The following is a 13426-nucleotide window of genomic DNA, read 5'->3' on the forward strand; positions in this document are numbered from 1 at the left end:
ATGCATAAGTCAAATGCTTTGGTTTAAATTAACAACGTATCTATGTTCTAGGGAAACTTACACAAGGGCCCAGGTGTAAATTAACTAAAATCTACAGTAACCACGAGCTAGGGGCTGAGGGGGAATCCGGCAGAGGGCAGCAAGGGGATGTATGTCTTCCCTTCCCTTGAACGAAACGTAACTGCCTCTCACTCACAAGGGGACGCCTTTGGGCCATCTCTCTGTTTCCGTTAATCATCCACAACCCCCTATTTCTTCCCTCCTGGACGTGATTGGCTCTGGCACTTCTCCTTAGGCCTATCAGCCAATCGGTGCCAGGAAGAAGAAACGCCAAATCTCACCGAACTTTTTTGGTGGTTTTTGGTGGGAGGACCCTTTTCCTCCACTGCTGAGAGAAGATGAACGTTGGCCTCGGATCATGGCTGCCAACGGCAGGTCAGGGCTCAGGGAGATTCTTACAAGCCTTCTTGTATATATATATATATATATATATATATATATATATATATATATATATATATATATATATATATATATATATGCATGCTAAGACACAAACACACACACACGCACACACACACACACACACACACACACACACATATATATATATATATATATATATATATATATATATATATATATATTATACATATATATAGTATATTTATATATGTGTATGTATATATATGTATATATATATATATATTATATATATATATATATATATATATATATATATATGAGTGTCTGTGTGTATGTGTATGTATGTATGTAAATTCTATATAAACCGCTAGCCCTTTAAAGGTGTTGATATCAGATAATATTTACCATCCATATCCCAGCAAGTCCTGTGGTATGAGGCTGCTAGCCTCATGCCCCCTTTTGATTAGGACAACCAAAGTCTGTTCACTACCAGGCACAAAATTCACAGCTTGGGATTACGATAAACCGCGCCCATTCACCCGTCCTCACCATTGGATATGAGACAAAAAAAAAAAAATTAAAAAAAACTTCCTTAAAACTTTTTGTTCAGGAATCTTCAGAATTTTTTCGGTATCTTATGTCGTATAGCTTTAATCTCTCTTATACCATATTTCATGGGATAAACTACTTAGTAGACAGACAAAATATGAATTACTTGAAGAATAAATCTTATATCAAACTTATATTTGAAATGGTACTTCCTGAATCTCTTTATCTTTCAGTTTCCAAATCCTTAAACTAACTTCCTCTTCGGCAACATCCATTTACTTCATAGGATACTCCAAAAATTTCGTTGTTGGAACAGGAAGAATATTCCATGGACTCCTAGCAAAAAAAAAAATAAATAAATAAAAAGTATTTCTCACATCTGACTTTTTCTTTAAAATTCTTAAGAAATTCTTAAGTTGTATTTTTCACAAAATATGTCTCAAGAAAATCCTACATTTTATGTATCCCTTCCTTGTGGAAAACAACAATAGTGAACCTATTTAAAAAAAAAAAATAGCAATAGTCTTCCTTCCAATGGGGCAGGAAGTTGAGACATTTTAGAGAATTTTAAAGTTTAATTTTCCAAACTCCTTGCCCTACTTGTCTTGACATCAAATCATGGCATCTACATAGAAAAGGATATTTTCTCAAATAAAAAAGAAGTGGATACCCCGCAGATACACACATCCTTCACGTAATTCTACATCCTCGCGCATCCTTTAACGATATCCTTATCCTATCCTTCTAAACAACGACCAATGGTGTTTACTGCATACTAAATAGCAAAGAATATATCCTAAAAAAAAAGTGGATATCCTATAGACGCAAATCCTTTGTGTAATCCTCACTTCCTCATGCATCCTCTAACGACATCCTTATCCTACCTTTCTTAATAAGGACCCATATCGTTTACTGCATACTAAATAACTAAGAATTTATCCTAAAATGTGGATATCCTGCTGACACAAATCCTTCTTGTAATCCTCACGCATCCTTTAACGACATCCTTAACCTATCCTTCCAAACAATGACCCATGGTGTTTACTGCATACTAAATAGCAAAGAATATATCCTAAAAAAAAGTGGATATCATGTAGACACATATCCTTCACGTAATCCTACATCCTCACGCATCCTTTAACGACATACTTATCCTATCCTTCTAAACAACGACCCATGGTGTTTACTGCATACTAAATAACTAAGAATTTATCCTAAAAAGTGGATATCCTACTGACACAAATCCATCTTGTAATCCTCATGCATCCTTTAAAGACATCCTTATCCTATCCTTCCAAACAACGATCCATGGTGTTTACTGCTTACTAAATAGCAAAGAATATATCCTACAAAAAAAAAAAAGGTGGGTATCCTGCAGACACAGATCCTTCACGTAATCCTGCATCCTTGCAGACGACATCGACGCAGACGACAGCAGGAACTCCTCCCTCGACTCAGGACTCCTGCATCCTGATCTCGCCTGGAGGGAATCAAGGTATCTTTAGCTAATCTTTCACTCATCCCTCGCACTCCTCCTCCTCCTCCTCCTCCTCCTCCGTTTCTTGCACTCAGAAAGTTTTCCGTTCTTGATTTTGCACTCCAGTAGACTTTTAAGTCAGTGTAAGCATTTGGGTTTCATAACTGTCTGTACCGGAAGTAGGATTACAGTGAGCATTAGACATACTCCATTAGTTGAACCGTAGATGATTTTTTAGATCCTATAGTTTTATCATTTTTCTTTTCCTTATTGCATTTGATGGTTATTTCTTTATAGAATTTCTCCAGTGCGTTGCAGTATGATTATAGAGTATCGGATTGCATCCTAGGTGGAATCCGTTTCATGCATCGAAAGAATCTAGCCCTACAAAATGTTCTGTAGTAGAATTTTGCTCCTGTTATTCTGTAGATTTCATAATATGTAGTATACACACACCCCTGTGAACAGTAGCGTCAGAGATCTCACACAGAATGTCAGTTTGTCTATCCATGTCTTAGTTTTTCTTTCGTTGTTTCATGATTTTCAAAGTCCTTGTATTTAAAACATCCGTACACTTTACATACCTGTGTTTGTGATCTAAGGATAGTTATGAACTTATTTATATATATCTATGTAGATAGTGTACTGACGCTGGTAGCTGCGTGCTAGAATTTATCATTGAAGTAGAAGCTATTGCAGAAACGAAATTATGTAGATTTGTTATATCTGGTTGATGTATTATAGATCTCAAAACTGCTGGTTGTTTTGTAGACACTACAACAGAGAATCAAGAGGAGTGATTAGGATTACCCCAAAGGGAAATTGTAGATGTAATATCATTATTGATGGTTCTCTTCTTAAATTCATAACGCAGTTTTTTTTTATTTACTTGTATGACAAATAAAGTTAAAAAATATATTTTTTTTTATATATATGAGCAATCTTCTAGCCAGCAGTCTTGAGATATTGATAAAGAATTGAATTTACTACGTAGCAACTTAAGCTCTATTTATCTTTTTCTACAAAAACAGTTTGCCGAATTCCTCCTGTTATGATATGCTTTACTTATCATTACATTCTCTTGCATTACATTTTTATTCTGTTATTCTGTTATGCACTGTAACTTAGGTCCCTGCTCAGGAGCAGTGCGACAGATTTTTTATAATATTTTATATTTGTTTGACATTGATATTTTAATTATCTTGTATTTTAAGTATCTTTTACGTTTTGTGATTTAATTACAATATTTTGATGAATTTGTGTTTTTACATTAGTCACTTTCATCGCTCTGTATTGAAATATAATTCTTTGTTTTTTTATTTCTACATTTCTGTAGTCTTTCGTAATGATACTAATCTAATTTTTTGTCATGCGTTTTCTATGTTCCTTTTGGATTGCTCATCGTTATTATCATTCAAACAAAAATGGTATGTCGTTATTTCTTCGTCTTTCTTATTTCCTTTTATTGTTGCACATTTGATTCAAGGAGAGAAAGTCTGCAGAATTAAACAGACAAAAAAAAAAAGAAAAAAGTTTCCCAGGATCTTCTTGTATTATGTTTTGTCTAATCCTCTGGCGTGTCTTTCCTATGGCTCCTCCTTCTGCTTTCTGCTGTTCCAAGTAAGTGTCGAAGGGCAGGATGGACGCTCCTGCGTGGCGAGTCCTCCCCTGTGAAGGTAATCCGGAAGACTCCTCAGAGAAACCAAAAAGGAAAAAATATGAGATAAATCATCTTTTTTTCAATGGGATTCTTCATATGCTACTTAGAAAGCTGTAGTCATTCAAGAAATAAAATTAGAAACATTCACAGACAGACTGACAGACAGACAGACTGACTCGTAATTCATTTATCAAGGACTTAACGAGTAAAACAATAGAATTGAAAGTGTGTTTATAGCATATATGTGTTTGCGTGCGTGTGTTTTTCTGTGTGTGTAAGAAATTGCTTATTAATGACTCTACGATTAGAAATCAACATCTGCACTTAAAATTTTGATAAGATACTAATTCTCGTATTAATCATCACTAACTGAGTTGAATATCATCTCTCATATTCCTCACCATCTGATATCTGAGAAGCAATTCCGTTACCTTCACAAGGGGGAATAACCCCACAACCTCAATGTGTTTGTGTTCATTTATGGTGAAACTCCCAGACTGATCCGTTGCTGATAATCTGATGCATGCGAGACGCATTTGATTGTCAGGAGATAAATAAAAACTATAATGTTCTGATACTAATACAAGTGTTTTCCAACTGACAAGTGTATTCCACTTACAGGTGTTTTCAATTCACTCACTCTCTTGTACTCGTTCCTTGCATTTTGACCTAGAGATTCAAAATAGAGAAAATAGACTCCTCTCCGGAAATCTTACTGTGGAATAACATTTCTTCCATAAAGCTTATACTTTTTTTTTTTTTGAGTCATTGAATCACTCGGAGAGAATTGTCTAAACAAAGCTTCAGTTCGCAATGCATAAACACTATCCTAAAAGTCCGAATGATAATTATTTGTGTCACCACACTTAAATCCAGTCACTATCAATATCTTATTGGTATTGGAATTTTTCCGCACTTTTCTCCAAAGCCATCCTACAGCGCATGCGCTTCTTGACCGGATTGTTGGTGTCTTCTTCTTATAATTTTTACGTAGTATTAGAGGCTTTAAGTTGTTTGTTTTCCAGAGTTTTCTGTGATTCGTGGAGTTTTAGATGTGAATTTTAAGCACTGCATTCTTTTTGGAATTCTTTTTCACAGTTGGTTTTTTGGTGGGGCGGGGATGGGTGTTGGTGTTCATTTCTGTGCCAGTGTCATTTTGGTGGAATTATATGTTTTCTCCCTTTTTAAATATGGCTCTTTTTCCTGTAAAATATGCATGTCAGTGTCACTTGAATTGTGACTAAAATTTCGTTTTCCTCCCGGCAATAAACGGACCATTTCCTAAAGCTAGAATAGATACATTTTAGAAAAACGAGTTGGACCTTCAGTATCAGATGTTCAAGTTTCGTTTTTAATCAGTCTTATCTTACGAAGAACAATAAGATCCTTTTAAATATATAAAAAGTGTTCATAGTTACTGCAGCTTGAGTTACTCAAAGGTAATAATCAAAGAATACTTTTTGTGGTACTGTAAAATGCAAGTTCACCATAATAACAGGCGATTCGTCATTGTACCAAATAATAATAATCAGTCCCTTGACATTTTATGCCATGATAACAAGCGTCTAGATGTCGATGGGTCTTGAGTGCCATTAGGGTAACGTCAGAAAAATAATCTTCTAACTCTACAGTAATCACGAAAGTTATTTTGACGATGACAAACGTCTTAGCACCGAGGTAACTGACCTTTAATCTCAGGTCACCCTCCAGAAGAGGCTCATCTTTAAGCGAACAGGCAGAGAACGAGGTCTACCAACTGTCCCGCTCGTACCCTCACTCGCTGCCTCAGTCAAGGCGTTCCTCCGTAGCTTACCAGTCGTCCTCCAGCCCGGAGTTCAAAGGTAAGTGGCTGCCAGTGATGCAGTCTCCGTTTTATCAATTCTTTTCGTTTCCTATCTATTCATCACAGTGAGAGTTTCAGGAAGACGGAGGAATTGGCTCTCTCTCTCTGCTCTGGGAAAGTTCTGAGGTAAGAACGGTGCCAGCTGTGCCCAATTAAAGATGTAGTGTTGATGAAGATTTCATTTCATGTCAGCTGATACTGATATTCAGATCTCTTGTAGGATCTTCAAGGCATCTGCGATAATTAGTGGTGGTATTAAAGCACTTGTAGGCAAACATCCCATACAAGAGTCACCGATAGTAACATGTGTCTTAGTTGAAGACTTAGATCCATCAAAATCTTCAAAAAAGACGTCATTCTTTTTTCAAAAGTTGACTATTGAGGTAGTAAATAATGATTACAAAGTTTTACGACCTGACTTATTTATATACAAAGTCTAAATCTTATTAATTTCCATTTGAGTTTAGAACGAATCATTTTTGTACTTAAAGACGCTAAAAAGTTTTTTAAAAGCCTCAAAATATCTGAAACGATATAATGACAACCTGACCACACTTTTATTAGCCTGAAACTTTATGAACGATCTTACTTTGAATTATAAATAGCTGAGAACAAATCTAGATAAGACAGATGAACAAGAAGTAAGATAACACATGCAAATGACCCATATTCCCAAGGTAAGTGTATGTTGCTTACTGTTGCATAATTAGAATGAAAACTCTTGCATTAATGAGTTTGTGTCGAGTGACAACGCAGAAAGCAAATTGTTCACGTGAAACTGGATGCAATGTAGTGTTTAGTGTACAATGAAATAGATGAACATATTTTTGGACCAGACAATGTCTGAGTTTTTCTATTTTATGTTTTTCTTAACAGAATCAAATCTGCTGCTGAATGTTGTTGTGTCGTTTCCTATAAGAGCAGTAAAGAAGAAGAACAATGTTATATGGCTGCTTTTTCGGTTAAGATAAGATGTACGAAATGTCCCTGCCTCTGTTTCTTTGCCTAATGTTTCTCCTTAGTTTGAAACGCTCTCAGCCAATTGCCATATATTCATAGTCAGTCAATCTGCCTGTCATGGAAAGTAAGCTGAATGTTGGTTTGCAAATGCTGAATGTCATTAGGCCCTCAAATGTGCAATGTTTACACTTGGAGAGTTTGTAGCTGATAAATTTGTTTTCTTACTTGGTTGCCTTTCTGTTGGAAGCCTACATATAATGGTCCCTGATAACCTTGGTGATGTCAAACTAGGTTAGGTTAGGTCAGGGTAGGTTAGGTTCGAGTTGCCAGGTAATCAGTCTAATAATTTGATGAGCAAGACGAAATAAGATTACCTTAGGTACGGTAAGGTTACGTAAGTTAACATAACTTGGTCATTACTCAGTCACTCTTTTAATGAATTGATTCATTCCCCTTCAAACAGAAAGGCAATCTTTCTTTATGCACCATTACCGTTCACTCGTAACCATCATCTGAGCTTTCCGAACTCTTATCATTTAGCTGGGCTGTTTCGAACACTCTCACTCGAGCAGTCCCGAACTCTCCAAGACCTCAGACTGAAAACTGTCAACTCCTTGCGAACCGCTGCCTCCCTCACCACCACCACCACCTTCTCTCCTCCTCCCCTCCTCCCCTCCTCCCCTCATCACACCTAACCACGGACTGGCCGTCCAAGTGTTTTAATGTGTCTGTTTGTTTGTTCGTTGCTACTCTTAACCCGTCAGCTGAAGACCTGGAGGAGAGGCTGACGGTGTCCGCGAGTCCGATCGAGCGGCGTCGCAGCCACAGTTTCAGGGCCTCCTCCAGGGGTGAGTTCGCCGCGAAGGCCTCAGACGAACCACCCAGGGCGAGAAGGGCGACTCACTCGGCTCTCACCAGGTCACATTCCCTCAAGGCTCCACACGCTGCTGACCATCGGGCACGGAAAGGTCAGCCGGGTTTGCTAGAAAGTCAAATAATGATAGAAATCAAACTGAGATATTTTTGGTGGGATATTCCTCTAACATAGTTCCCCTCTGTTTTTGAAAACCCTTCACGAAGGTGAAAATATATTAAGTTTAGATTTTTTTATTTTTTCTCTGCACATTGAGAATTATAAGGTGAAAATATATTAAGTTTAGATTTTTTTCCTGCAACATTGAAATTATAGGTTATTACATAACATTTAAAACTGCAAGAACATTTAATACTTGCCACAATGTTATTAAACTATCACAATTTTTTTTTCAAACTGCTTTTAGGTCCTGTCACCTGGTTTGCTAAAGGTATTTAGTTAAAGATTAAGGAAAATTACAAGTGATAGTTTTAAATCCTCAATGTGTATACTGTCTTAAAAAAATGTCATTATTATTTTCCTGTTTTACGTATTAAAGTTCCATTTTTGCTCGTAAACCTTGTCTCTTGTTTTGAATTTTTTTTTTTTTTACTCCAAGGCAAACATTTACCAGGACAAAAATACTTATTTTCGGGTTTTGTTTTCTGAAATACCTCAAGGGCATGTTTTCGGGCCCCACTTTAGGTGAAACTATAACTCAAACATTATGAATATTGGAGAAACAAATCCACAGTTATATATGGGTACAAATATATTTAAAAATAAATCAAAACAGAGAGCTTTCACGAATCTGTCGATTCCCTTATTCAAAATCTCTCCGTTTAGATTTATTTTTAAATATATTTATACACATACATAAATCTGGATTTATTTCTCCATTTCAAGACTCATACTACTATGTTTTAGTTATGGATATTTATAGCTAATATTAATACGAAAAGTATGCATGTCTAAAACTTCATAGTTAAAAAACTATGAATGCTGACAGGTTGGTATTTCAAACGTAATGAATTGTCGTATCTTAAATTACTCAACACTGTGAAGGTTTACAAGATAATAAATAAAAATTAAGAATGTTATTAAGATAATAACTTAAAAGTCATACATTTTTACAAGATAATAACTCAAACAAGTATGAATGTTTAAAATACATTAGCTCAAAATTATGAATGCTTATAAGATAATAACTAAAATATTATGAATGTTTAATAACTTAATGACTAAAAATATTCATAAATCCGTTGCTTAAATTTTATAGATTTTTAATAAGATACCTGAAAATTATTCATGTGTAAGGTTTACCTTAGAATTAAGCATTTTCGTCGAGTGTCCCATACCAAATCCTAGCAATATATTGATGCTGGTGTTTAAGGCTGCCAGTATTGTATTAACTGTGTATGAAATGATTTGTCCATTTTGTGAGCAATCATATTATTCTTTCCCGATGGATTTTTTTTAACAGGCATTCAGAACTGCCAGAGTGAACATTGATATTATGTGTGTGTGATTGTGTCTTTGCATTTCTATATTATATAAATAGACATCTTATTTCGTATGGAATAAGTTCTGCTTTGTTATATATCTATTATTCTTTAATTTGTTCACAATATATGAATTTATTTTTTGTCCATTTGGCCGGCGTCAATAACTATCATCATTGTGACGCCAAAATTGCTGCTGCTGTAAATTTTTTCTATATAAAATATATAAAATTTTTAATATCAAATTTGATGTGTTTTAAGTCAACTAAATAAATTTATCATTGATACTCTGTATCAGATAACTTTCTTTACACACGTATGGATATATCTGCTAACCTTCGCAAAAACTTTTGGTAAAATTTTATTTCTTATGTAATATATATAATTTTTTGTGCTCTGTATTGCATAACATTCTTTACTCACGTACTGAGAGCTGCTGTCCTTGGAAATAATTGTCCAAGCACTTCCTGTTAACACGTACCCAGCCCGTTCATCTCAAAATTAATACATATAACTCGTAAAGTAAGTCATACATTACAAAGTAACTCTCAATATCCCTTTGAATGTTTCTCTCTCTCTCTCTCTCTCTCTCTCTCTCTCTCTCTCTCTCTCTCTCTCTCTCTCTTTTTGTTTCATAATCTTTTAACCACCTGTCAACGTCTGTATTTTTAAAATCCCCCTCCTTCCAGGTGTTCCAGCCAGCAATCGTCAGGAGGACGAGACCAGAGCCTGGAGGTAAGATGTTCATTCATCTCTCTCTCTCTCTCTCTCTCTCTCTCTCTCTCTCTCTCTCTCTCTCTCTCTCTCATAATGAAACCATTCACCATACGAGGGAGGTAAAATAGGTCATGTGGCTTCATTGGCTCATTTTTCATTTTCATTTTTCTTTCTTTCTTTTGTAATAGAGAGTTATTCAAATAATTTTTTTTAAACTGTATCATTAAAGTCTGCTTTTTTAGAGGTACATGACACCTTAAAAGGATTTGATCCTCTAGCGTCCCACGGGAGTCTCTTTTCGCCATCCAACGCGTTGCTTCTAAAGAATATACAACACACACACAGTCAATAAAATCTTACAGTTCCAAGGTGGAAACATAGTTGACAGGAGAGGGTGTAAAAATGCTAATATTCATGATATATATATATATATATATATATATATATATATATATATATATATATCTATATATATATATATATTACAAAATTACATGCAGGAATGAAAATGAATATAGAAATCTAAATACGGGAGTACAAATATATGTATATATTTTATAGCATGCATAAAGGTACAAGAGATAATTTCTGTTTATACATAAATGTGTATGATTTAAATTTGAGTGTGTGTGTGTGTGTGTGTGTGTGTGTGTATGTCCAAAATGGTCTACGTTGGTTAACGGTTGCTGATTCGTGTTGGGCGGGGTCTCAGCGACCTGAGTAAGGATGTTACTTGACTTTCGCTGACGCTGGGCTTCTCATGCCTTCCAAGGGGCGCGATGTTCTCGGTGGATTGGGGCGCGCTGTCTGGTCCCTGTTGGCTTGGGTATTCCTTCTCCTGCTGGAGGGGAGTATATGGTCCGATTCTTGTTGGACGTTCAAGGTCGGCTTCTGAATAGCGATGCTCACTGCTTCCGTTATTAAGAGGCGACCGTAGTTGTCTTCTCTGTGTACGACCTGGGTGCCTTCTATGAGCTCTTGTAGAGATGGCTTCCTGTCGTGAACATCTATGTAATGTTTTATGGATGGCCCCTTGATTTCTATGAGCCAGCAGACGTCCTCCGAAGGGTCGTTGTAGTGTGCCCGATGTAGTTTTGGCTGTGAGGTTTACACACCTCCTCTGGACAAGTAAATTTGTAAACTACATTCGTGCACATCTCCTTCGGTCCCCCGGAGCGGTGCTGTCTTCATTATTAAGGCTGCTACAAGGTTGGGCTTACTATATATCCTGAGGCTTATTTTATGGTAAGGGGCTTTTGGGGTTACGCCTCTGTTTATTATCCCGCGTAGTGTGCAGCAATCCTCCTTGTATGCAGACCCATAATGTACACGATGGTAAATAATCAAGTTTTCCTCGTTTTTCGCCATGGTGTTGGGTTGGTAAAATTCGTCCATTTTCTTTTTTATTGCTGCTTCGATAATTTGATCTGCATACCCGTTGTTTGTCAGCAGTTGGCGAATTCGGTCGAGTTCGTTATGTATATCTTTCCATGATGAGCTGTGTGTGAAGGTTCTGTTGACATACGCACTCACGACAGACTTTTTATATGCGTCCGGGCACTCCCCGCGTGCGTTCAAGCAACGGCCAGCGTTCGTTGCTTTCGTATAAACTCATCTTAAGCTGTCCTTCTTGTTGTTTTACCAGGACATCAAGAAATGGCAAAGTCTTCTGCTGGCTGTGCTCTGTGGTGAAGCTGAGCACTGAGTTTCTTTTCAGAGCATCTGCTAGTTTTTTTGGTATCTTCAGGCTCTTTTATTGTGACGAATATATCGTCGATGTACCGCCCATAAATCCTAGGTTTTAGATGTTCTCTAAAGGTCCTTTCTTCGACGGTGGCCATGTACATATTTGCAAAGAGGACCCCTAGTGGGGATCCCATGGCGACTCCATCTACTTGTCGAAATAATTCCCCCTGATGAGAGAGGAAAGGGGCTTCTGTAGTGCTAGCTTTCAGCATCTCTCGGAGGACATCTTCGGAAATGGGCAGCGGGTTCTTCTCGGACCTGTATACACGATCAAGAATGATGTCGATCGTTTCTTCGACGGGAACGTTCGTAAACAAACTCTCAACGTCGAGTGAGGCAATGTCGTCTTCTGGTCCTTTTTCCTGTAGGAGATCAATAAACTCCACCGCTGATTTCAGTGAATATGCACCGGGTATGTAAGGTACCAGCAAATCATTCAGGACTTTCGCTATCCTATAGGTTGGGGATGTCATCTGAGAGATGATGGGCCTTAGGGGGTTACCTGCCTTGTGTGTTTTCACTGTTCCGTAGCAGTAACCGGGCCCATAGTCTCCTTTTACCTTAGGGAATTTTACGACGTCTTGCTGATTGTTGGCCCTAGTCACAAGCCTCGACACTTTCTTTCTGAGGTCCTCGGTGGGGTCTTTTGTCAAGCGTTGGAATTTGGAAGTGTCCAGGAGGATCCTATCCATCTTTTCAAAATAATCACTTTTCTTCATCACTACGTACACTGATGATTTGTCACCTTTCCGTATGATGATGTCTGGGTTGCTACGTAGTTCTTTAGCGGCTTCCCTCATCTCCTTGGTGATTAATTGGCTTCGGAAATGTCCTCTCTGTCGTCCTGCTTCTCCAACAAGTTTCATCAATGACGGTAGGTGTTAGTTCTAGCTTACCATCATCTCGGAGTTGTAAAAGTCGGTCTATAAGGGCCTCCGTTTCTATTCTCTTGCTTCAGTGTGTGGTTTCTTGGCATAGTGGCACTGCAGACCCAGGTTCAGGAGGACCTTTGATAGGGGCTAAGGTCGATTCCAGCCAGGTTGACGAAGCCATCTTTGTGTTCCTCACTTCTCACGGGGCCCACCCCATGGAGGATGAGTAGCTTCTTGTTGTGCCTCGTTGTCACCACCTGTCTGTATTTCCTCTTCTCTAACTCAAGCAGGTCACGTGCTTTTTGTTGGTCATCTAGTGGGCTGTTAACAGCCCACTAGATGACCAACAAAAAGCACGTGACCTGCTTGAGTTAGAGAAGAGGAAATACAGACAGGTGGTGACAACGAGGCACAACAAGAAGCTACTCATCCTCCATGGGGGCCCCGTGAGAAGTGAGGAACACAAAGATGGCTTCGTCAACCTGGCTGGAATCGACCTTAGCCCCTATCAAAGGTCCCTCCTGAACCTGGGTCTGCAGTGCCACTATGCCAAGAAACCACACACTGAAGCCAAGAGAATAGAAACGGAGGCCCTTATAGACCGACTTTTACAACTCCGAGATGATGGTAAGCTAGACTAACACCTACCGTCATTGATGAACTTGTTGGAGAAGCAGGACGACAGAGAGGACATTTCCGAAACCAATTAATCACCAAGGAGATGAGGGAAGCCGCTAAAGAAACTACGTAGCAACCCAGACATCATCATACGGAAGGTGACAAATCATCAGGGTACGTAGTGATGAAGAAAAGTGATTATT

The 13426-nt window shown here is 37.8% G+C and overlaps 1 protein-coding gene across 1 annotated transcript in view; it reads left to right on the forward strand.

Moving 5' to 3' along the window:
* The window catches only part of LOC135224779 (protein piccolo-like), an 819328-nt gene that overhangs the window by 792334 nt on the left and 13568 nt on the right, over positions 1-13426 (forward strand). Inside the window, 4 exon segments of the mRNA XM_064264104.1 lie at positions 2389-2470; positions 5811-5953; positions 7680-7883; positions 9960-10005. Coding sequence (XP_064120174.1) covers positions 2389-2470; positions 5811-5953; positions 7680-7883; positions 9960-10005 — 475 coding nt within the window.

This window comes from Macrobrachium nipponense, chromosome 12, assembly GCF_015104395.2.
Source record: "Macrobrachium nipponense isolate FS-2020 chromosome 12, ASM1510439v2, whole genome shotgun sequence".
Classification (NCBI taxonomy): Eukaryota; Metazoa; Arthropoda; class Malacostraca; order Decapoda; family Palaemonidae; genus Macrobrachium; species Macrobrachium nipponense.